Genomic DNA, 24,595 nt, shown 5'->3' on the forward strand with positions numbered 1-24,595 from the left:
AAACTTTTCTCCTACATCATAAACGATCACGCGAAAACAAATTTAACATTATATATAATGATAAGTTAACACAAATGCAAACATATGTATATGTATGAATTTATTATACGAGCGGTAAAAAAAAACAAATGTCCTTTACGTTTAAGGAACACTTTGATAATAATAAATTTTGTTAAAAAAAACTACAACCCGTTTTTACTCATAATAGGAAAGAAATAACGCGATAAATGTATAATTTAAAAAATCATGAATGTTTGCAAATTATTAAATCTGCTTTATTTTGTACACAAACGCAAAAACAAGTAGTTTTTTATAACTGAAGAGTGAAATATTTTTTTTTTCTTTTGGCAAATTCAATATAAAATATATTTGCTTCGAACTTTTCATGATACTTTCAGAATGTACTCCCAACGAGTGGCATTAAAAATCTGGTGATTTTTTTGACTAGTGAATTATGGTACTACCAAACGCCATATCGATTTATTTTAATGATCTATCTGGCCTTTTTAAGTTTAATATAATTTTATCCGGCATGTGTAGACATGTCACACACGTAGTAAAAGTTAAAAATCAGTTCATTATCCGTTCTGTAATTTACGTCCTCGGCTTTTATTGCCTGATTTCCTTGGAAAAACAGCTGAATCTACTGATACTTGCAAGAAAATTGGTCAAACTTTTTTTGGAGCCTTAAATAAGTAGCTACAAAAAGTAAGTGGACACCTCAGGAACTGCTGCTAATTAGTTGCTGGATCTCCATAAAACCTACAAAAGTATTACTAATTGATAGTTTTATGTTGCTTTATTTAGGGAGTATAAATTTTTGTACGTGCCAATACGTACATGTAAAAACATTTAGTTGAACAGTATCAGCATCTCTACATTGTTTAGCTGAATTTACGTACGCGTGGTATATGTGCACCCTTGAACAAAAAAAAAAAAAATTTACAAATCGATATTACTGCGTATATTTCTCTTTTTTATTGTCAAGGTTAAGTTTAATTTTTTCAGAGTCGATAAATCTGGATATTACTTTCATCGTTGCACGCCATTAAACTCGATCTGATCGTGAATTTTTTATTTTTGGTAACTCATATCATATATATAAAATTTATGTCATGACGTAATATCTGACGTGATAAAAAAAAATTACCTTTTATTTGAAAATATCTCTTATTGAGTTATTAATTAGTGGTTAAATACAGAAAATTCTTTAAATACAAAGTTTACAATTTATGTACTAAATACAATTGTAAATATTGTAATTCACCAGTACCTATTCGTTTGTACATCATTGGATTATAGTCAATCTAAGAGTTGTTTAAAAACCAGTTTTAGTTTAAAACTAGGAAGAAAAAAATTAACCTTTAATTTTTTACTTTGAAAATTTACATTTTTATTAGCTGGTTTGATTGGATAATAAACCCTGTATTATTAGTTATGCTTTGCAACTAAAAAAATTTTATTTAATTACTTTTAAAATTTTAATAGTTTAAATATTTTAAATCATTAAATAAAAAATTTTAAAAAAACACGATAATTGCAACCGTACGAAGGTCGTTTTCTAAAAATTAAAATGGATTGACATAATAAAAATATTTCCGGCACTAAATACAGTTGGCTAAATAATTGAATTTTTTATTTGCATTCCGCTTACGTACGTTGTTCAAATGCACTACCCAAATATGTTTGTTCTGACATTTGAAATCAAATTGCCAGGAACGTTAATCGCTCTATTTACTACGTTGTTTAGTAGACCTCTTCGGCAGTCGTTAAATATTGATGATTCCCCTAAACCAATCGTCTCGAACGACCTCACTTGGGCATTGGTCGGCCGATCACCGACTTCAAGCTTGTCATCTAAATTGTTTGATCATTAGTTTTTTTTACATTAATTTAATTACGTTATAAATTTTTTTATTACTTATTTCTAAATGTAATCCTGATTTCCGAGAGTCCGGCCACGTCACTTGCAACAAAGAATCCTCAGGACCATCTGGAGTCGGGTTTCTGAAGAAAAATTGTTTTTAATAATCGTAACAATCAATAACCAGTTTTTAATCTTTGGTAATATTTTGTACCCGTATTTAGCGAAATTACTCCACATTTTTACTAGTCTTCTTCTCACAAGTGAAATCCTTTGATCATCAAGTGGAATGTTATATTGTGGCCTATAAAACAAGTGAGATAACTCGTCTTCGTGCGCCACTCCTAAAGAAAGATTCATCAGTTTCTTCAATTCCGCAAATATCAAATAAAAAGTATCAATAAAACTGCACATCTTTGTAATAAAATATTATTTCAAGTTATTTCACCATCTAAATTTTCAATGCCCTCAAACTTGTGTGCAGAATAAGGCGAATGGAATGAGTAACGATAGTAATAGATGGGATTTTGATTGGTCTCACTCATAAGTTGCTGTTTTCTATCGATTCCCGTTACAAAGTATAGGTTTGACAGTTCCTAAATAAAGTAACAATTGCTTTTGATTGGTTGATTATTGTGAAATACGCCAAAATATATTAATCGAATATCTCACGTTAATCAAGTTCATGAATGCAATCTTTTCTACTTTTGCTAGACTTTTAGCTGGAAAAGATACGATTGTCATCATTGCTGGAATTGCGCTCAGAGGGATGACAGTATTTATAATCTTTGGCGCTAACAACGTGTACTTGATCAATTCGTCAGGAGCTGTAAACATTAATTCTTGTGATCATCGTTCATTAAATACTTACGTGTCAAAAAAATATTCATCAACCAACAATTGGCTAGAAATAATATCTCATTCAGTGTGAAACCCATCATGTGAGGCCCTTTGTTGTAATTCCCTTGTTTGTATTTTTTTGGAGTGCACTCGGTTAAAAATTTCGGCTCCTCCGGTGCAATTCTACTGTCTTCCAACGTAGGTCTAAATGGGATCTAAAAAACAATCATTGAATGACAAACTTGATGTACAATTGCATTTGTAACGATGATTACCAATCCTAATTGGCTTGCTTGCTCGATGATTTTCGACGCGGGAGTATTTTTGAGGATTGCCAACAAGTTGTCCTTGTTGTTATCGAGGCCGGGGTTCAGCCTTTTGCCGAGCTGAAAGGCCCGTTCTTCTGCTTCGGCGTTACTTTGAAAAGCCCAGTAGATACAAAGAGGCGAAGCACTCATGGAAATCGACTGCCGAAACAACCCGGTGGACATGCTCGACAACACTTGCAAGTCGACGGAGACCCCTCCAGCTGATTGCCCAAGGATGGTCACTTTTTTACGATCACCTCCGAAATTTTCAATGTTTTGTTGAACCCACTTCAACCCTTCGTTTTGATCTTTGAGGCCGCAATTGCCTGTAGCTTGTGGATGGTTGATGTTTAAAAATCCTGTTCAACGGATACAGTTTTAGTACTTCAATATGTTTAAAGGACCGTTTCTTTGATAAAACATATACCAAACGGGCCGAGGCGGTATTGAATAGACACGACTATGACATTGGTCTCGATGAGAAAATCAGGACCGTAGAATGTGCTTTTGCCGTTGCCAGTAGTAAAAGCCCCTCCGTGGATCCAAACAATAACTGGTTTTTTTTCTTCTTGTTTCTGCTTCTGGCCCCCTTTTGACTGCGACTGCGATATAATCATATTGTCATAAGAAAAAAGTAATAAAAATTACGTAAAGGTTTTTTTTTTGTTTGATACTTGCTCTAATTACTGGTACGTAGACGTTTAGGTACAAGCAGTCTTCCGATCCTAAGACGATGTTATTATTTTTCCTATCCTGTTGGATACACGTGGGACCGTCTTCGAGGGCCAAAAATGTGCCATTCCAAGGTTTTTTCGGCTTGGGTGGCTAAAGATCAATACTTGTTTTTCAAACATTAATGAAGAATAATTACGTGTATAAAGTGCTTGCTCACCCTAAATCGCAACTCCCCTAGCGGTGGTTCGGCATACGGTATACCTCTAAAACTTTTGTACGTCATATTTCCCAATACTGTTTTCATGTATTGTCCAGCCACTTTGCCGCTATTCGTTTGCACTACTGGTAGTAACAGTTTTCCTCTTGCAAAAAGTGGAAAAATCAAAATGGTAAAAATCGAAAGAAACGTGGTGGTAGCCATGGTTTGTAGTGAAAAATCAAATAGTAATGCTCTTTTTGGCAAGGAATTACCGTACTTATAAATACAAATAATCTGGTTTTGGATTACAATATTGTGTGCACTCGTAAAAAAGGCAATATTATTGTTCAATCACGTTTCTCCGGAGTCATAAAATTTTATATTTCGCGTTGTAAAAGAAATCTTTTCTCAAACATTTTTTCCTCTAGCTGCAAAAAAAAAAAAAAAAAAAAAAACACTTCACTTTGTTCGAGCTCTTCAACTAACCTTTTCTAAAATAATCTTGGATAACTTATAACATCGTAAAGTGTGAACTGATATTGTGTTAACATTTTTTAAATGAATTTCACGTTAAATAACGTGATGTGTTATTACGGATCACGTACCTATATAAACAGCAAAAAATTCATGAAAAATTCAATAGATGACCGGAACACTTGAATTAACTCTTTACATACTTAAAATTAACTAAGATATGAAAAAATGCAATGCTATTGTTTAATCACGTTTCTTCAACGTCATAAATTTTTTTTACTTCTTCACAACATGTTTTGATAAAAGTCTTCATCGTTTTTTTTATTTTTTTTATTTTTTTTTTTTTTATTATAACAGACCAAGAAGTTATATTCATTTTTTTTAAATGTATTACTTACTTTAATAAAATAATTGCCTTTAGAAAATCGTTTGAATTTGCATTTCATTTTTATTTTTGGTATAATGGTAAAGAGTAATAAAAACAGTTTGTGAAAAATAATTTAAAAAAAAAATTATCAATACAGTTTTTCCATCCATCATCATCCGATCACTGGAATTTTTCCTACTGTATCTGAAACAGTATCTACAATGTTGTCAACGGATTTTTCCGCGGCATCTGAAATTCCGTCCGTTACTTTGCCTACAGTGTCCTTGGCATCCGAAATTGCTTCTGCAGCCTTTCCGGGGATATTGGCTATGCCATTTATTATGTCGCTTAAGACACTTTTGTCACAGTCGTTGTAAATACTAGAATCACTGAAACCTAATTTTTGGTATATATCAGCGAGTGCACTTATTGGACGATGTCCTACGGCAACGAGTACCTATAACCAAACATGATACTAATTATAAGATTAAAATTCTAATTATAATGATAAAACAATGATGATACCTCATTGAGTTTCAAATGACTTCCATTTCTACCAGAGTCAGGCCACGTGACCTCCAACAACGTGTCTCTCTGAGCGTTTGGCGTAGGATTTCTATTTTCCCGAAGTAATTCATTATCAGTAATGCAACATGGTATTTTACATATTTATCTGTGGAAATACTAACCCATACTTGGCGAAATTCGTGAACAATTTTACAAGTTTTTCCCTCATAGTTGTAATTCTTGGACTGAAGATATCAATGTCCAAATGAGGCCTGTAAAAAATGTGAGGCAATTCATCTTCGTGCGCAACTCCTATATAAAAAAAAAAAAAAAGTAATAATAATATACAACACGCAATACACGAATTTATAATTTTAAGATGCTGGCGCGTTTACCATCCAAATTCTTAATGCCTGCAGATTTATGAGCGGATTGCGACGATTTGAAAAGATAATGGTAATAGTATATTGGAGCGTTGTTGTGTTTGTAAAGCAACTTTTGTTTCATATCGATCCCCGATACAAAATAAATGTCCGATAATTCCTGAAAAAAAGAAAGTCGTACATGCAAATCTAGTTCCATAATATTTAAAAAAAAAATTTGTTTCTCTTTACATATATACCTCAATTAATTCAGAGAAAGCTGCTTCTTTTAATTCTGCGATTCCTTCAAACGGTATGGATATGATTTTTGACACGATCGGAATGGCTTTCAGTAAAGTATTATTGTTAATTGATTTCACGGCATCTTTGTAATATTGTATCAAATCATCCAAACCTAAAGCAGATGGTTTGTGATATCTACTGTTATTATATAATCTTGTGGAAAACAAAAGTGTTTATCAACAGCTGCACTTACTTTTAGCTAGAAACAATATTTCGTTTGATGTGAAACCCATCATATGAGGGCCTTTGTTGTAACGTCCTTCGTGGTACAATTTTGGCGTGCACTCGGTTAAAAACTTTGGTTCGTCCGGAGCAACATCGGCCCGCTCCAACGTTGGCCTAAAGGGAATCTACGCATTTGAAAAGGAACAAATCAATTTACAATTTTGTGGAAAATTCAATAAGTATGAATTAATGTTACCCCTGGTAGTTCGCTAGCTTTTTTGATGATTTCATCGGCTGTGGCGTTTTTCAGAAAATTTAACAATTCCTCTTCGTTGTCTGTCTTTAAGCCGAGATTAGAGCCCAGCAGGAACGCTTGCGTACGTGCTTCGACATTGCTTTGGAACGCCCAGTACGTGCAAAGAGGAGATGCGCTCATGGAAATTGTGTGCTGGAACAAACCAGCTGACATGTTTGACAACTTATGGAGATCCACCGCCACACCACCCGCACTTTGGCCCATCAGTGTCACTTTGTTCGGGTCACCTCCGAAATTGCGGATGTTCCTTTGGATCCACTTCAAAGCCAAGTTCTGATCCTTGAGGCCGTTATTTCCGGAAGCGCTTGGGTGATTTACGTTTAGAAAACCTGTACAAAAACAATACATAAGGTGTTGGTTGTTGTACATTTTTAGTCCAACCCGTGCGATGTACCTAATGGTCCTAGCCGATATTGCACGGTAACGACAACGACGTCCGCTTCTATGAGAAAATCTGGCCCGTAGTAAGATTTGCTGGCATAACCGGTAGTGAAGGCTCCGCCGTGGATCCAAATTATTACCGGTTTTAAACTTGACTCCGAAGTTACGTTCTGAAAAATAACGTTACGAGGTGTGGGTGCTGAAGGATTTATAAACAGGTGTATATGTGCATAGTTACGGTTGGCGTGTAAACGTTAAGGTACAGGCAGTCCTCTGAACCGGAGATATTTTTGTTGCTTGACTGAATGCATTTGTCTTTGTCCGAATTTGCATTTAATGTTTCTCTCCAAGGTTTTTTTGGCTTAGGAGGCTGGAAAAAAGAAAATTTTAATGCATTGCGTATTTTCTGCTTTTTATACATTGCCAATAGAAATTTTTTTTGAAATCGCACAATGAAAAAATTTATTATTTTGATTCAAACTACCTGAAATCTCAAGTTAAAAACTGGAGGTTCGGCATATGGGATTCCCCTAAATGAGAAATATGGTACTGATTTAGTCACAGTGTAAAAAACTTCCCCGACGATAGGGCCACTGTCTGTTTGTATCGGGTGAGAGTTAGCTTTCACTTTGAGGGTAAGTACAAAAATTAAAACTACAATTCGTGGGAATTTCATAGTTAATTATTACTGTACTTAACAACGGTAATTATGAAATCCCAGTCCGTAACACAATTTTTTGTGAATTCACAGCTCATCGAAAGCTTACAAGTCAGATTTTTATTTCTTTACCGCAGTATTGCCGATCTAATACTCAGACAAGGTTGAAAAAACAAGCTCCTTCTTTTTCAACTACTTCGCAAATTTATCTATGCCGATTATGCATTATCTACTACATTCATAAATAATCCTCAAGGCCTTAATACATTAACAAGCTTTTGTACTGTTTCTACAAGTTCATTACCATTTAATTGATCAGGAATTACAGAAATTACCATGAGAAACTCCAGCATTTATATCAGTGATTACGATGACTATGATGCATTCCTAATTTGATTTTTTTTTTTTTTTTTAATTACTTAATGAAACAGAGGAGTTTTGGAAAAAAAAATTTTTTAATATTGAAAACAACGTTCTTGCATATTATAAAATTACCAATAAGAAAGAAAAGTCATGTTCAATTTTGTTATGCAACGTACTGATCGCAACGGTAAACGAAAAACACTTGCGCAGTCGAGTTGATTATATTTTAAAATTTTATTTACATCAGTAACAATTTTTACAATAATAATAACGTAAAAGTTTTACATATTTTTAATATCACAAAACATCTTGCTCCGCGTCAAATGTATTTTGTATAGTATCATTCACATTTGCGATGTCACATTGCGCTCCTGCTTAGCTTTGCCTACAGCCAAGTTTTAAGAAACAACAATTTTGCTTACGGATAGTGACACTATTAACGCCACAGTCATTGGATCATCACACGGTGGCAGTTGTCTTAAGTTATCCAAAGTATTTTTTGAAGTGAGAAATGATTTCTACAACAGCGACAGGAATGTTCATGACTCCGCTAATGATGTCGCTCACCACACTTTGATTGCAGTTTTTGTAAATATTCGAGTCACCGAAATTTAATTTTTGATACAGAGTTATCAAAGGATTGGTCCGACGAGTTTTGACGATTGTGAGATTGCCGTTGATTTCTAAATGAGCTCCATCCTTGCCCGAGTCTGGCCACGTCACCCCATCCAATCGTCCATCTTCGGCACCGAACGGAGTCGGATCCCTTAAATTACATACATTGTTGTACCTTGATTTATTCATCGTATGTATACCGAATCGATTGAATTCAGATGAAAAGCCTTACCCGTATCTCGCGAAATTCGTCCACATTCGAACGAGTCTATCTCTATTGCGGGCAATTTCAGGATCACGGAAAGACATCTTCAAGTGCGGGCGATGAAATATGTATGGCAGTTCGTCCTCGTGTGCTACGCCTGTCGAAAAACTATGGTTTCAAGATTTTTCGTAGCCAATGAGTGGGGGAAAATAAATTTTTTAGCATGACTTTCACCATCGAGTATCGTAATTCCCTCGGATTTGTGAGCCGATTCCGGTGATTTGAAGTCGTAGCGGTAATAATACACTGGCGCTTCATTCGTTTTAGCTAGTAATTGCTGCGTCATATCGATCCCCGACACAAAATAAATATCAGACAATCGCTGAAAAGTAAATTGAAAGAACAGGTTTTGTTTGAAAACGTAAGGTGAACGATTTTTATTGCCCAAGGTACGGTTCAACGTTTCCAGTGAGTGTCGTCATAAACGTATCCAAATCCCTGTGCACGCCTGCTCGTTTTATTGAGTTAAAAATTTACCTTTATCAGATTGGAGAAGGCTTTTCTTTTTAACGTTGCTATTGCCTCAAACTTTATGGCCAAGATCTCCGACGTGGTTGGGAAAATTTTTGCGATTTTGTACCGTTTGATGGACTGCGCTGCTCCCTTGTGCCATTTAATTAAATCGTCGAGAGCTCAAAAAAAAAAAAAAAAAAAAAAAATTAATACTTTTCTTTTTATCGTGTACTAACGTACTATTACTGGGAACTCACTACTTGACATTGACAATATTTCAGCGGAGGTGTAACCCATCATGTGGGGGCCCTTATTGTAATTGCCGTCATAGTATTTTTTCGGTGGACACACGGTTATGAATTTCGGCTCCTCGGGTGCAACATCGGCTCGCTCCAACGTGGGTCTGAAAGGAATCTGAACACAAAATAAAATAGAGTAAATTTAATTTCAAATCAATGCGAAAAAAAAAGCTAAATTCATACGAAACAAGGGGTACCATGGGCAATTCGCTGGATTTCTGAATTATTTCTTCCGCGGGTACTTCTAAAAGCTTTTTCACCAAAGCATCCGCGTCTCTGCTTTTCACTCCAAATTTAGATCCAAGGGAATAGGCTTGTTCTTCTGCTTCCTCGTAACTTTGGAACGCCCAGTACGTGCAAAGAGGAGATGCGCTCATGGAAATTGTGTGCTGGAACAAACCAGCTGACATGTTTGACAACTTATGGAGATCCACCGCCACACCACCCGCACTTTGGCCCATCAGTGTCACTTTGTTCGGATCACCTCCGAAATTGCGGATGTTCCTCTGGATCCACTTCAAAGCCAAGTTCTGATCCTTGAGGCCGTTATTTCCGGAAGCGCTTGGGTGATTTACGTTTAGAAAACCTTTGGAAAATCGTAACTTTTTTAAGGTGGTTATTGTTCGCGGTGAAGATTTGCTCACAGCCGAAAGAGTTGGCGCGATATTTTCTCATATTTTACCCAAAGGTCCTAAGCGATATTGAATCGATACGACAACTATTTCTTCTTCCAGAAGGAAATCAGGTCCGTAGTATGAACTGTTGCCGTTCCCTGTGGTAAAAGCTCCCCCGTGAATCCAAACGATCGTTGGTTTCAAACCTCCGTAAATATTAGTCTGAATGAAATTTTTTTTTTTTTATTAATATTGGAGTAAAAATGTTGTATTTTCAACAATAAATGGTATTACATTTGGCGTGTACACATTTAAGTACAGACAATCTTCCGATCCCGAAACTTGGCCATTATTCATCTGGAGACATTTTTCTTTGTCGTTCAAAGCATACAAAACGTCCGACCACGGTAGCTTTGGTTGAGAAGGCTGGAAATGTTATTTTGAGAAAATTGTCAAACTTTTTTGAAAACGAAACTCAAGCTCAAGCTACCTTGAATCTGGAATTCCCTACTGGAGGTTCAGCGTAAGGAATACCCCTGAACGAAAAGTACGGAATGTCGTTTGGCAAAGTTGACAGTTGAAGACCAACTACTCGGCCACCTTCCGTTTCTACTGGACTCGTCAAAATGTTGTTGCATAATCCCCTTGTAACAAGCGTCACTAGTACAACACTTAACTTTATTAACATTTTTCGATAATTTATCACTACAAACGATCAACTTTGGTTGAGGAGTATTGGACAAAACTGATGATTCGATACTTCTCAGTGAAATATACAAGCTTTTATCATCTGATTCATCATTAAATTCAAAATCAGACTTGTGTAATCAATCGTAATTTAAAATATTATGTACGTTGTGTATACACGAAAGTCAGACGAATCAGATAATGATTGTGGTTTTGTTTATTCAAATGAACGTGGTTTTCGTTGACAATTATAAACAAATAAAAATATTTATGTGTTGAATAAAAATCAATAGCGCATGTGTATATATATATATCTGTATCACTATACATTTATATCAAAGTATTTTTCATAAATTTTTAAAATAATTAAGCACTTGCCTATGCACTATCGTACCAGCTTACCTTGGTTGTACTTTTCCAGTTAACGCAGCGGTACAATATTGTTTATCAATTTTTTGTGACCTGCTTTGTCAATATCGTTGTTGTTTGAATTAAAAAAATAACAATAACAATGTATACTTTGGAATCACGCCTGGAAAAGGTCGTTGCGAGGTAAATGATAAGAAATCAAACGAGTGATGTGAATGATGGATTTTGAGTACATAAGAAATTTGTCAGCCAAAGATTTTTTTTTTTTAAGCTGTCGTAAATATATGTACCACTTGATCGAAAATATTTTTGTAAGTGAAATTTTTATGGTTTGAATTTGCGTCATTCTGCAAGTATTATTGAGCCTTAACCGAATGACGTAGAATTTACAGTTTATGTGAAAATGACATATGTGTAAAAACGTAATGTTTACGTGACTTATATGTGGTCGTGATGTAAAAATATCATAATTTTCACAATGCATTTTGAAAATGAAGAAAAACTGTCTTACGTCTTCTAAAGACTCTTTCATTAAATATTCATAACGATTTCCATTTATAACTTTTTGTTTTCTTTCCATGGATATTAAAAGTTTTTTTAATGACTAATCAGTTCGTGAAAATGATTTACTTGGAGGCGCTGATCTCGATTCAATCAATTTCAACCACCACAGTACCATCCTCACCCTTCCGAATAGAAAAAAAAAAAAAAAAAAAAACACGTTAGCAAAAATAGAACTCGCGTTATTTGAGTAACAGGCAGCAGCGATTGAGCGACAGGGAATGAAATTTACACCCGCACAGTCGAGTCTCCCTCTATGGAGACACAAGAAGGAAACACGAATAAAGTGCATCAAATCAGAGCTTCCCTCGCTCCTCCGACTCGCGGATATCCGGTATTAATAGAAAAAAAAGGGGGAGGAGGTACGCACTACAGAAAGGGAAAAAAATTAAGGTTTCAGTCGTAAAAAGCAAATAAAAAATTTAATTTTGCTGCAGAAGTTTCCCATATAGTTTCTTGTTTATTGAAGAAGCAAATGAGTGTGGCTTCGAAGGATTGAGCACTTCCAATACTCTCGAGGGGTGTAGAAATGGATTTTAAAAATCGTCTTTAAATTTTGAAATATCCAATAGTTGAGTAACCATAAGCAACGTAAATTTCACGTGTGCATTTTATTTTGTCCCACAAAGCGTTCGATTGACTTGTTTCGGTTTGCAAGCAAACTCACGTTTTTGCGATTGAAATTTTTTTTTTTTTTCATCAAGTTACCACGGCAAATTTGAAACTATTATTGTTATGGCGGGAAAAAAAATGGTCCAGTTGTCTGGTAGTCGCAAAACGTGGTGCGAACGAAAAATGTACCAACACAACGCAAGCTGTATAACCCGACTATCCTGGGGTGTACCGTGAAACCCACAAATAAAAAAAAAAAAAAAAAAAAAAAAAAAAAGGTGTATACAACATACGAGCGTGCGAGCAAAAGTGAGGGAGTTGACGATGTATTATATATATGGAGAGAGGCGGCTGCGAGGCGGGTGCCTTGAATTAGGTCAATCAATATGATGGACCCTTTTCCGCGCCGCTCGGACAGGCTCGCTCACTTTCATCACACTCGCGCTTGCTTTCGTTCATATATACCCACACGCACAACAACCATCACCGTTTTCGTCGGTACATCAAGTTTAATACCCGCAAAGATTTGTTTACACTCTGTATCTTCCTTCGAGTGCGAGTAAACATTTTTTTCTTCCTTTTTTCTTTTTGCACAAACGCAAAACTCGGAATCACTATATCATCGTATGATCTTATTTCGTTCCTTCCAACTTTCCTTTTGAGCTCTGTGTCGACTCGTGCACTATTTCCATTTACTACTTGCCGGAATCTCATATATATATCTCGTTCCTTCATATTTCTTTAAAATCCACGCGCAGTATTGGAACAACTTTTGTATTTTTTTTTTTTTTTTTTTTTTTTTTTTTCTTTTTTTAATGATGGATCAACATTAATCATCATTGCCGTTGTTGCTTTGTTTCATTATACAAAAAGCGTGTCCTCTTTTATTCCATGAGTAAAAATTTCGAAGAAAAGAGCAATCCAAGAGCAATTCAATCATCCCCTCTTCATCAATCCGTCTCTTTTGTACGTATAATTAATCAAGTTTTAGCGCAGCCAATATACATTATATTCGCACAATTGAATGCTCCACATCCCATGTTATTCATCAACTCTCACCTGTTCGCTTTTCCTCACACATCTTCTAACATTTAATTAAGTTGTGCTCCTTCTTACTATACGTTTTTCTCAACTTTGCCACATTAATCTTTAAAATCTGACTCTGTTGAGTTTTTTTGCTCCCACTACCTAACACACATAATAATATGTATATAAGCTCTTGGCACCTCGTTAACTTGACGATTCTCATGAAACAAAATTGCTACGTTACGTGCGTATGTACGTAGAGCGAGCAACAAATAAATGTCGTTCGTTCGAAGTGCTCTCCCTTGGGCCGCGCATTATCCTCCCCTTGACGTATAATCCAAAAGAACGAGAATAAAGGACAAGGGCGCGTGATGAGAGGTAACGGCGGGAGGGGGGGTGGTGTCCACATAATATATCACGCACGAGTAGACTTTTGGCCGCAAAGCAAAGCGCACGTTTATACGCCCGGGGGGTGCGAGGAGGAGCGGTACACCCAAGGGGGCGCGGATGGAATAGTCTGATCGGAAGGAGAAGGAAAGCTACGTAGTTTGCATACATTATATAACACACACGTGCGCAAACTCAACTGTACGTATATACACACCGATGAAGTATTTGTTTATTGTGTAATTCACGTATGCACGGTGCAAGCCAAGGAAAATCCCGGGGCCCAAGATAAATGGCCCTTCGTATATACTTATACAAGACGGCTGACGAAGCGTTGTTATTTCATTGACTCCTCCTCCTACTCTGATGCATAAGTCAGCATACATACATATAAATATGTATATACACTTTGCAAGCTCGAAGCGCGTCACGCAGGACGGAGGAGATGGATTATTATTTCCACTTGTTCATCCGTTCCCTCGCTTTTTCTTTCTTTCTTTCTCCCCTCTTTGGGGCTAAAATAATGGGTAGCGCCGCACTATACAACGTGGATCATCAATATAAGTATACATATATATCACAAGGAGCAGCTACCAAAGGGAGGGGGGAGGGGGAGCTACCCGCGGCCGCGCGCCAGAGATTTTCCACGCACCACCACCCCAAGGAGTGTATATTCATACCCTGTACAACCTACACGGGCAGCGTTACAGTCAGTGCGAGGGCCAAGCTTGAGCTGAGCGCGCGCACGGCTCCTTCGCTCGTGTATACAGATTATTTTCTATTTACACCCTTGGGGTGTACGTAATATACAATTCTTTGTGTACGCTGGCTTGTAGTCATTGAATTGGTGCGTGCGCGCCTGGAATAAATAAAAAAAAAAAAAGAAAAAAAAAAAAAACAAAACAAGAAAAGGTACATAGTAGCAATGTCGTCCTCGACACCGTCGACGGGGTGCGCCAGAGGTGGTGGCGAAGGGAAGAAGCTGAGGTGCGAGCCGGCACCGATAGACCGGCACGAGGAGTTGATGCGCCACTTGCGTGACAATTTTTTCGCCGACGAGCCGCTCAACAGGTCGGTTGAGCTTTGCCAGAGGGGCGAGTCCCACGTTGAGCTCGAACGGCACTGCCACCTCACCCTGGACCAGGGACTCTCCTGTGTCGTGCTCGACGAGGATGACAAGGTGCGTGTGTGTGATATAACCACCTGGGCTGCACCTTACAAGGACTCGAATGAGTTTCCGGGCGACTTTTGCACCCAGAGTGATGCGTTTGCTTTGTCGTTTAAGCTTTCTTTAGAAAATTCCCTTGAAAAACGGTCGTTCAACGTCCGGGAAAGACTCTGGACTTTTTATCGGGATTCGGTATAGAGTGCGCAGCCCCTCGGTCATTTTTTTTTTTTTTTTTTTTATCATCCTAAGGTTTTTTTACATTGGCTTCCCTTTGGGCTTGCGGTAAACACTCGTTTGAACAGGTTGCTTGCCGGAGATCGGTCGAGCATTTTTTTCCGACTCGGTACAACGCGATCGGGATCGATTCCGTGATGCTGGAATTCAAATATCGGTGGTTTGATTTCGGGTGGCTTTTTAGAGAAGTAACGAGTAAGTGGATTACAAAAGGATTACAAAAAGGCGTCTAGCGCGAAAAACTGTACAAAAAAAAGATGCTTTTATTTTTTTTTTTTCCAGCGAGTTTAAGTGGAAATTTAGTTGTTAAGGGGTCGTCATTGTTAAAATCATTTTGCTGAAAATATATGTGAGCGATACCGGATTGTCATCTGAACAGTAATCAACGATCATTTATTATTCTTTTAAAACTTAAATTTGAAGCTGACCTGCAACCGTTTTTTTTTTTTTTTTTTTCAAAAAATTTGTAAGAAAAAAGTAACCGAACCCCATTAAACGATACCGATTTCGCAACTCTGTACCAAAGACATGCAAAAGGTCTCGACCAGTACGCACAACAAGTTTTTATTCCTCAAAGTCTCATGTAAACGTTCAGCAGAGCTATTCGGTATACTTTGCATGCTTATTAAATTTTACAAATTTTTGTCTTAGTCACGATCCGACTATTACATTTTTTTTTCGTCCAAGTGTTTCTAGGGAAAATAAAATTTCTTCGCGATATATAAAAGCAGAAAAAGTAAAAAAAGGCACTTTGTGGGGGTGGCCGAGCGAATTGTTTACACCCCGCTAAGTTTGATTGATATCCTTGGGTCACGTTCTCTTGACTGGTGGGCTTGACTCGTGGGGGGTATCATGCACACCATCCACACAGTATTATCGAAAGAGGTCGAAATAATTCAAGCTTAAAACGTTTCTCCACTGCACACGGTAAATTCCAATTCGTCTTGTTAATTTATGCGCGATCAATCTACTTAACTATATACCTACTTTTCTCAACGGGTGCTGGAAAATCCCACTTGCTAACGTATGGTATACTTTTATACCATAGATTTTTAAAATGAAATATTTAATACTACTATTTCACACTGCAGTGAAAAAAAAAAAAAAAAAAAAAATGTATAAAATAAATAACACATGGGGTGTCATTTTAATCGCCACTCGGGTTATTATCAGCTGACTGAGACTAAGGCTCAAGTATAATATTTCATCGTGTGTATACATCAGCGCGTATTGATTGCCGATTTGACGAAGACAGCCGAGAGGGTTGAAAATCCCGTCACGGTCTTTATATACATATACACGTGCGGGTAAAAATAAAATTTACCCTTTGGCCGATCGAATACAGGTAGTATCCGTATGGGTATACATTTACATACCTTTTCCTCCTCTTTTCCCTACCGACGTCATAATGCACATCAGCACTTTTTTTGTTGTTGTTTTTTTTTTCCAAGTTACGAGCGGACGGCTATTACGCGGCACGTATGTTTTCGATACAGAAAATAAATGTTTTATTTTATCGCGTCCTTAAAATACAATTTGAGCTGATAATATTAATCATTCAAGGCCGAAATTTTATTTGCAAACTCGTTTTACGATATCCGCATCGGCGCTCGTACATTCTATTGTACAGGTACCTATGCTCAATTAGTATGTGCATTTCGGAAGAAATTTTACAATTGGCGACTGCTCGCGTGTGCAAATACACTCAGCGTGCTAATTTTGCCAAATATAAAAATTTAAATTTTTATTCCAAATGTCCACGAAACGCGAGTATAAATGTATTCGTGAATTAATTTGGTTTATCGAAAAATTTATTTGTTGATACTATTGGTCTTCGAATCGTATTTCATTTTCTCGACATTTTTCATGGAAATGAAAAAAGAGCCACCTCAACCTCGAATTTGAATAATTCCTTTACTTGCCGGCAAAAAATGAAATTCATCATTTATATGCGTTATGTTTATCAAGTCACACGAATCGAGACCTCGTACAACGAGTAAAAAGAAAAAAAAACTGCATCATAAAGGGGAGTAAAAAATGCTTAGACCGAGATCCGAGATGTGCTCTCCCATGCCCCAAGGAAATCGCGCGTAAATTCCACTTTCCGGTATGTACAACAAATAAAAAATCCCCCGTCATCGCCACACCTCGCGTGGACTCTCCCGTGACCCATCAAGTCCACACACACACACACAGACGTAAAGAGCACCTGACGAAAAGGGCCTTTTCCGCGACCAACAGATAGTCGGCGCCGCCCTCAACGGGGTGATAAAAAAAGGCGAGCGGGAGGAGTGCGAGCGCCGATTGGCCGAGCTCCGGGACGAGAAGTTCAAGAGCATCTTCGGGCTCCTGTACAAAATCAACGAGCGGGTCGACCTGTTCGACAAGTACGGGGTGGACGAGCTCTTCGAGTGCCGCATACTGAGCGTCGACGAGAACTACCGGGGCAGGGGCCTCGCCAACACCCTCGTCGAGAACAGCATCACCCTTGCCCGGAATTCCGGCTTCAAGGTACACCTCGTATACCGTTGTTGCGCTCGAGCGTACAAACATATATTATATACCTGTGTACATACACAACTTTCATTTTCTTTTTTTCTTTTTTTTTTTTTTCTCGTTTTCACATCCATATAAGCTTTTGTCTCAAAAATCTCTTTGTTTCAGCATGACCCCCGAAAATGCATGGAACCCGGATGTGATGTTGTCGCATGCGATGGTGATTAATTGTATAATACATTTTCAAAACAATAATAATCCAAGTATACCGATGCCCACCCGTAGCCCAAACGCTGTACATTCGCACGCTCGACAAATTGTACAGTTATAGTATTATGTTATAGTATTATATATATTATATATACCTCATAAGCATCTGTGTGAAAAAAATATCATGTTTTTTACATATGTATATACGTGGATGAATCATTATTTCGCAGTGGTGCGAGCGAGGAGTATAGTTGAGAGAGTAAAATGTTGCGCGTTACGATTTCCCAGGTGATGAAGGCCGACGCCACGGGGGTGTTTTCGCAGAAGGTGTTTCTCAAGTACGACTTCGAGGTGGAGGTTGAGATCCCGTACTCCGACGTGGACGAGAACCTGAGGCCCGGAACTCCCCACGAGGCCCTCAAACTCATGGTCAAGGTGCTCGATTGAAGATGCCGAACGACGCGCGCGTGAGCCGTTGCAGTTGATTTATTGCGATGGGCCGTTTTCGTAACAGCTTACTTTGACAGTAAAGCCCGAGGAGTTGTTGAAACGAGGACTGTTGTATTTGTAAAAAAAGAAGAAGAAAAATATATTGTTGTATTTGTGTGTGTGTGTGTGTACACAGTTTTAAGGGCTATTTTCTTAGAGGCGCGTCTCGTACTCTACTCTCTCCATTTGATTTTGATTCGGGTTTTTCAGTGAAACTATCGCGAAATGGTCAGACGTTCGAGTTACTCTCTGGTGGGCATTGATTTTCATTCGCCTGCTGATGGATGGTTTGACAAGTCGATTGTACTCATTGGAGGATCGAAAGGAGTTTGAGAATGAAAGTCAATGTTCGTCAAGTGTGTACAAAGTAATTAGTTGATTGGTTCATTAATGAAGAAAAAAAATATTACAATAATAGTAACGTTTGGTTCGATGTTGAGGTGTAAACTAAAGAGTTAAAAAAAAAAAAAAAAAAAAAAACAACAACAAGTGTGAAGTTATACTAGCACAAAAAAAAGTAGTGAAAATATAAATTTAAGTTCAAATTAACGTGTTATTGTAACAATAACGAAAAAGAAGAATATAAAATCAATTGTTGGAAAAAATAATGTAACTAGTGTCAACGCCGTGTATCAATCACATTATGAATGTTTAAAAAAAAAAAGTTGTGTAAATACATCGCGGAAAAAGCAGGTGAAAATTATTTTTTCTTTGAAGTGTAAAATCATAGGGATTAACGTTTTTCTAGAAAAGTGTTTCTTTTGAAGATACTGAATGCATACGTTGCAAAAAAGAGTAGCATTATGAACAATTTTTATTGTAAAAAAATATCAATATAAAGATCTACTGCTCTTTCTTCAACATGTTTCATTCATTAAGTTAAATATAAATCTTACAATAGAATGAAAATCAAAGTTACGATATTTTCTCTTTTCACACGTACCACTTTGAGAGACAGCAAGTGAAACTTGAGTTTTATAGATAAAAATAAATCTCACGTGTATTATAAAATAAAAGGGAAATAAACTTAATTATCGATTGTTTCCAAAAAATGTACCTACGTTTCGTTTTTGTCCACAAAAACCACAAGTGGACAGATACAGTATGATAGTAGAAAAAGACTCTCATCAACGAATTCAAAGTGTCATTGCCACGTATATTTATGTCGAGTTGTACTTCCAAATAAAATAGAAAATGTAATATTAAGAGACAAAATGTTGCATGTATATTTGTAATCGAATTTTAAATGAATGGGTCCACATTTATCGAGGTATTTTTGTTAACGTCGCATATAATGTGTCGTAAAGAAAGTATCAATACCTCGGGTTATTTTATAAAGATGTCCATTGAATAAAAAGTCAAGTTAATTACGTTGCCCTAATGTTGTTTTTTTAAATAAAAAAACATAGAAAAAGTCAAAGGAAATAAAGAATAAAAATGTATATTTTGATGTTTCAATGTTTAAATCTATATCATGTTTATGATCAACAAAAATGTTCAAATTTTTCATTAAAACCGTAAGAAACTGTTGGAAACACAATCGTTTCTTTACAAGTACCTAACAATTACATCCATCTGTAAAATTAGATATGCATTACTTTAACTTGATGTTATTATTATTATTTTTTTTTAATACAAAAATTAATCAAGTTTAATTTTTGTTTGAATATTTACGGTTTTCAAAATATACAGAGAATGTAATAGTTCTTAAACAACATACATATATAGGATTTAAATTTTCATTGCATTATTTGTGCACGGAAGTGAGTCTGGAGCTTGTTGGCTTTGACTCCCAGCTTGGTGGAGTACTTCTGATGAACTCTCTGCATGTATTTAATATCCATGGCTTTTTGTTTGGCAGCCTCTATCTGCGTTCCTTTCCAGCCGAGCGCTCTGTACATGTTGAGGATATTCCTGAGTTTATCCTGACTTTTCTTGCGTATGACTACTGCCCTGCTTGGATCAGTGCTTTGTTTAAAGTAACGCATCAGAGATCGGTGACCTATGACCGAGCCTGAGGGAAGGACGAGCTGGTGCTCATTGCCGTCGATATCCGGAATTTCCATGATTTCGAGAGGGTTTTGCACATCTGGATGGCTCGTGGTGAAATCATAATAGTCGGTGTATTCCGCCAGCGCTTCTCCTTCAAATAGCATTTTAGTATGGTTTTTATCCAGCATGTGACTCCTGGTAGCTTCGAGGGTGTCAAACATGTTTCCTGGAAAATTCATTTTTTTTTTTTTTTTTTTTTTTTTTTTTTTTTTTTTTTTTTTTTAATGGAATCAACATGAAATCAGGAAAAATTAAAATTAAAGTACTAAATAATGTTACTACCTTCGCACCACAAGCACAAGTAGCCACTAGAGACCTTTTCTCCCAAATAAGTGAGCAATCCTTTGATATCCACACAGTACTCAACGTATGGTATGAAAAAAGAGTGAGCCTCTGTCATGTGCTTCAGATTCTTAGTCATGGTTCTACTGTGGTGGTTGCAGAATATGCAGTTATTACTATGCACAGGATTTTCATTCCATTCATCAGAATCTACTGTCTCCACATCAGAATCCACTTCCATGTCATCCTCAGCTTCATCTTTTTTGCAATCATTAGATTTAACAGCAGAGCTTGCACTTGGTACTTTTGAAGCATCCACCTGTAACTCATCGTCATCTTCATCATCACCGTTTGTAGACTGTTGTTCACTTAACTTTATAGCTTTCTCCTTGTGCTTTTTGGATGCTATGTGATTCTCGTACTGGCTCTTTGTACTGAAAGATTTTTTACAGAAAGAACAGGACATTTGCTGGTGATTCTCATCCATCATTTGTTCTTCTGCATTTTGTTTCATCTTCAAAAATTTTTCATGACTAACAGGTGGCAGTTCGCACTCTTTTCTTTTCAAGTTGTAGCGATGGAAATCTGTTTTGAAGTGTTGCCTTTGAACCAGTGGATCTTTAAAGGCCAACAGGCAACTGAGACAGGTGAAAGTATGTTCCGATGCACTCATTTTTACAGTTTAATGCTCGTTGCTCTATTGTCAACTGATGATTGCTGCTTTGTTGAAAGATTATTTAGAGATTACAATCACCAACCTAAAACAAAAAATACCACCACCACATGAGATTTGTAAAAAGAAATGATTGAAAAATTACTTTTACTGTTTTTGGGAGATATGACTTGTATAGTAAAGAAAGTTCAGGCGTTACGACTTGTTGCGTTAGAATAACATGAATAAAATAGTTACTAGGTGAAAAAAGAGAAAAAAAATATTGACTTACAATACGTTTGTCATCTGTGTATTAATTTTTAGGACAAGTGATTCACCCCACGTGTAAGTATAAAAAAAAAACTACACAAATCAAAACGATTTCATTTTTATCATGCGTCGCTAACACAATCGTTGCCATCAACAGGTAATTTTGTGTTGCTCTCTACGTTACCGTCAGGTCGGTAAGTCAACTACCTTGAATATATTACTGGCGCTTTGTTCCATAATCTGGCCAGTAAAAACAGCAGACAATATAAACATCAGCAATAAAATATATCTTCACATTATTTTTTCTCGATTTTCACTTCTGTTTTTACTGCAGGCCAGATTACGGAACAGAGAGCGACAGTAAATTCAAGGTAGTTGGCTTACCGACCTGACGGTAACGTAGAGCGCAGCCTAAAATTACTTGCTGGTAACAATTGCGGAAAACCGGGAAAACACCCAATTATTGCGCGAGCGCGGCCGCGATCGTGGCCGCGGCTGCGATCACAAAATTTTCCAACAACCTCATCGCCGTCGCCCGATGAAGCCCCTGAACTCTGCAACCCGTCCAAAGAACGAAACGAGCAACTTCAATGCAGTGGCGTCAGAGTTCGCAAGAGTGCTGCAGGTAAAATCGGCTCTAAGAAGAAGCAAACGAACACGCTATACTTTAATTAAGCGTTTCATCATCCAATTTTTCCCTTTTGTTCTTTTTCCGTGGCCTTTTCGTTGGTACATACATATTTTCCCGTATACGTACTACGTATTACGTACACGGTACACAGTCACACACACACACCAGAGTGTGTATAAATAATCCTATATACAGCCTACACATATATACATCGCAAAATTGCGACGTGTCTCGCGAAGAGAGAGAAGAATCGACTCGAAAGATCGCTCCCCCGGATTTCGCAACACCGCCATAGGGGCAGAGTTATATCGAGTAATTAGCCACAAGGACGAGCATCTCCGAGCTGCCATCCTTACCGTACCCTGGAACATTCGTCTTGGTGACGACCATCAGGTAAGAATTGCATCACGTGCATTTTAACACCAAGTGGAAACGAGGGTTCAGAATATAACCTCATTTTGTAGACGGCGTGAAAAAAGAGAGCGCAGGAGGAAGAGAGGCAAAAGTATTGTAAAAAAGATATAAACGAGAAACAATTCCAACAACCCGAACCGTCCTCTTTTCTCATTATTGCAATAAGTTTTTCTTTTGGATGCAGTACAGTATTGATCTCTCTCTCTCTCTCTCTCTCTCTCTCTTTCTCTCTCGTACTTTTAGTAGGTGTAGTGAGTGGTAATCGCGGGGCTGTTATCAGCGACTGCACGATTCGCATTGAATTCGTCGAAGTAGGTGCAGGAGGTAATCTTTGTAGGAAAGAATAAAAACACGCCACTTTTTTCCATTGATCCTAATCGTTTTTACAAGCTTGTTTACTTAATAATTTTCTTCTGCTACAGCTATTTAATTATTTGCACTATATGTACATACATACGTAATACGTAATTACATACACATACGTGTGTATAGCGTTGAAAAGAAAGTTTAAAGTCCGATTACGCCAGTGGGAAGGAGCGAGTAAAAAAATAAAGATAGAGTGGAGAGGGGGTACGCGACTGCCCCTCGCGTGTTACATATTCTTTTATTTACCTATTTATCTCTTGCAGCGCGTTACACTCACTGTACACGCGCTAGAGCAAAATTAATGCCGTGTGGCCCACATCACGCACAAGTATTACCTAAAAGTGTATAAGTATATATTTTTTTGTCTTATCTGCTTCAAGTTGTGAGTAAAAGTTCACGAGGACTCGTCGCTGAAGAAGAAGTAGACGAATAGCTTGGGATCGCGGCCTAGCTCAGGGCTTCGATCACGAAGACGATCCAGCTGTTCTCGCGGCGCGAGCATCCACGAGGGGGCCACGTCGGGTTTTCAAGCCAGCAAGCGGCCGTCCAGCAGGGCGCTACCATTTTATATGACTTTTCTCCGACAACGAGGTTTGTTTTTTTCTTCTTCCTCTCCTAGTACAATGGCCATCAGATCCAATTATGTAATTGTTGAGGGGCCCCCGATTCAATGGGATGAAATTCGATAAATGCCACAAGTACTGTAGCTCACGTTTTATCAGGATAGGTTTTGCATTATTTTATTTTTGTTAGGGAAAAAATGCCAAAAAACATTTAAGTACAATTTTAATCGTACTTTTTTTTCTTTTTTTTTTCTTCCAATACACGAAAGATAATGTAATAAAATAAAAATAAGGGGAAAAAATTTTCTGGTATTAACAGTAAAATTCCATTGTCATGAGTTTTTCCATGATTGTATAGCAGCAGTGGTAACAGCAAGCTGTACTCTCGGCATAAAATGCAAAGCTAGGTTATTTTTATCAACCATAGTCGGCCGCACTGGTAAGTCCGCGTATTTATTTAGCTGTACAACTCTTGCTGTCATAACTGTTGACTGTATTTTCTGTAGAATAATAAGCACGTTGATATTCACAAAATGGTGGTATCACTTGATACTATAATAATCAAAAGCACATGCAACAAAACAGAAAAAATGTCATACAAGGATATTAAAAATCAAACATGATATCGCACTTCCTGTTTTGTCCAGGAAAGATCTGCGATTTCATTGTCCAAGCTTTCATCCATGAATCTTATCGACCATATTGTAAAAATACCAATGAAACTTTTTTTTTAACGTATGTCACGTTTTCCTACAAATAAAGCTGGACTACGTCATTATTTAATATATAGGTTTCAATGTTTAAAAATAACAAACGATTACCGTTCATGAGATAACGAACAAAAGTAAAAGTGGTAATTTTATACTTCTGATATCATTGGTTTTATTCCTAGAATTTTCTTCAAATGTAGATAAACAATTAGTTAAAATTTCATTCGAGTACAAATCGCAAGCCCATCTTTGTGAAAAATTCGACGCCGCCCCACTGCCGAAAACACAGCAACCAACAATCACTCAACATTACAAAGTTGCGGGGCACTTCAATCCAAGACGGTTTTCGTATTATACTTACTTTCGAAAGGCCGCACAGCATCCGAAA

The 24,595-nt window shown here is 37.1% G+C and overlaps 5 protein-coding genes across 5 annotated transcripts; 1 reads left to right on the forward strand and 4 right to left on the reverse strand.

Annotated features, from left to right (window-relative positions):
• Positions 1 to 1,151: 1,151 nt before the first annotated feature.
• LOC106646345 (juvenile hormone esterase-like) lies at positions 1,152 to 4,122 on the reverse strand. The gene is made up of 10 exons (XM_089594324.1): positions 3,905 to 4,122; positions 3,691 to 3,837; positions 3,440 to 3,593; positions 2,980 to 3,371; positions 2,763 to 2,919; positions 2,537 to 2,691; positions 2,313 to 2,460; positions 2,079 to 2,208; positions 1,922 to 2,007; positions 1,152 to 1,857 (listed from the first exon to the last, which is right to left on the reverse strand). Exons 1-10 carry the CDS (start codon positions 4,106 to 4,108, stop codon positions 1,673 to 1,675), a joined length of 1,758 nt encoding a protein of 585 aa, XP_089450450.1. The 5' UTR covers positions 4,109 to 4,122; the 3' UTR covers positions 1,152 to 1,672.
• A 777-nt stretch (positions 4,123 to 4,899) lies between these two features.
• On the reverse strand, positions 4,900 to 7,557 carry LOC106647679 (juvenile hormone esterase-like). Its single transcript, XM_089594859.1, has 10 exons — positions 7,246 to 7,557; positions 7,000 to 7,131; positions 6,775 to 6,931; positions 6,321 to 6,709; positions 6,093 to 6,249; positions 5,857 to 6,011; positions 5,630 to 5,777; positions 5,417 to 5,546; positions 5,253 to 5,343; positions 4,900 to 5,184 (listed from the first exon to the last, which is right to left on the reverse strand). The coding sequence occupies exons 1-10, from the start codon at positions 7,435 to 7,437 to the stop codon at positions 4,900 to 4,902; spliced, it is 1,836 nt and encodes a 611-aa protein (XP_089450985.1). The 5' UTR covers positions 7,438 to 7,557.
• Positions 7,558 to 8,265: 708 nt separating this feature from the next.
• Positions 8,266 to 10,716, reverse strand: LOC106647680 (juvenile hormone esterase-like). Its single transcript, XM_089594860.1, has 9 exons — positions 10,519 to 10,716; positions 10,323 to 10,454; positions 10,097 to 10,250; positions 9,612 to 10,000; positions 9,356 to 9,529; positions 9,140 to 9,265; positions 8,837 to 8,984; positions 8,630 to 8,759; positions 8,266 to 8,548 (listed from the first exon to the last, which is right to left on the reverse strand). The coding sequence occupies exons 1-9, from the start codon at positions 10,714 to 10,716 to the stop codon at positions 8,266 to 8,268; spliced, it is 1,734 nt and encodes a 577-aa protein (XP_089450986.1).
• Positions 10,717 to 14,403: 3,687 nt separating this feature from the next.
• LOC149374275 (arylalkylamine N-acetyltransferase 1) lies at positions 14,404 to 18,729 on the forward strand. The gene is made up of 3 exons (XM_089594131.1): positions 14,404 to 14,850; positions 17,314 to 17,583; positions 18,067 to 18,729. The coding sequence occupies exons 1-3, from the start codon at positions 14,596 to 14,598 to the stop codon at positions 18,223 to 18,225; spliced, it is 684 nt and encodes a 227-aa protein (XP_089450257.1). The 5' UTR covers positions 14,404 to 14,595; the 3' UTR covers positions 18,226 to 18,729.
• A 1,046-nt stretch (positions 18,730 to 19,775) lies between these two features.
• LOC106647799 (cytoplasmic 60S subunit biogenesis factor ZNF622) lies at positions 19,776 to 21,594 on the reverse strand. Its single transcript, XM_014364339.2, has 3 exons — positions 21,546 to 21,594; positions 20,602 to 21,359; positions 19,776 to 20,485 (listed from the first exon to the last, which is right to left on the reverse strand). The coding sequence occupies exons 2-3, from the start codon at positions 21,272 to 21,274 to the stop codon at positions 20,007 to 20,009; spliced, it is 1,152 nt and encodes a 383-aa protein (XP_014219825.2). The 5' UTR covers positions 21,275 to 21,359; positions 21,546 to 21,594; the 3' UTR covers positions 19,776 to 20,006.
• Between the last annotated feature and the right edge of the window lie 3,001 nt (positions 21,595 to 24,595).

This window comes from Copidosoma floridanum, unplaced genomic scaffold (genome assembly GCF_036245765.1).
Source record: "Copidosoma floridanum isolate Cflo_tuat_1 unplaced genomic scaffold, Cflo_Japanese_pri ptg000021l, whole genome shotgun sequence".
Taxonomy (NCBI): domain Eukaryota; kingdom Metazoa; phylum Arthropoda; class Insecta; order Hymenoptera; family Encyrtidae; genus Copidosoma; species Copidosoma floridanum.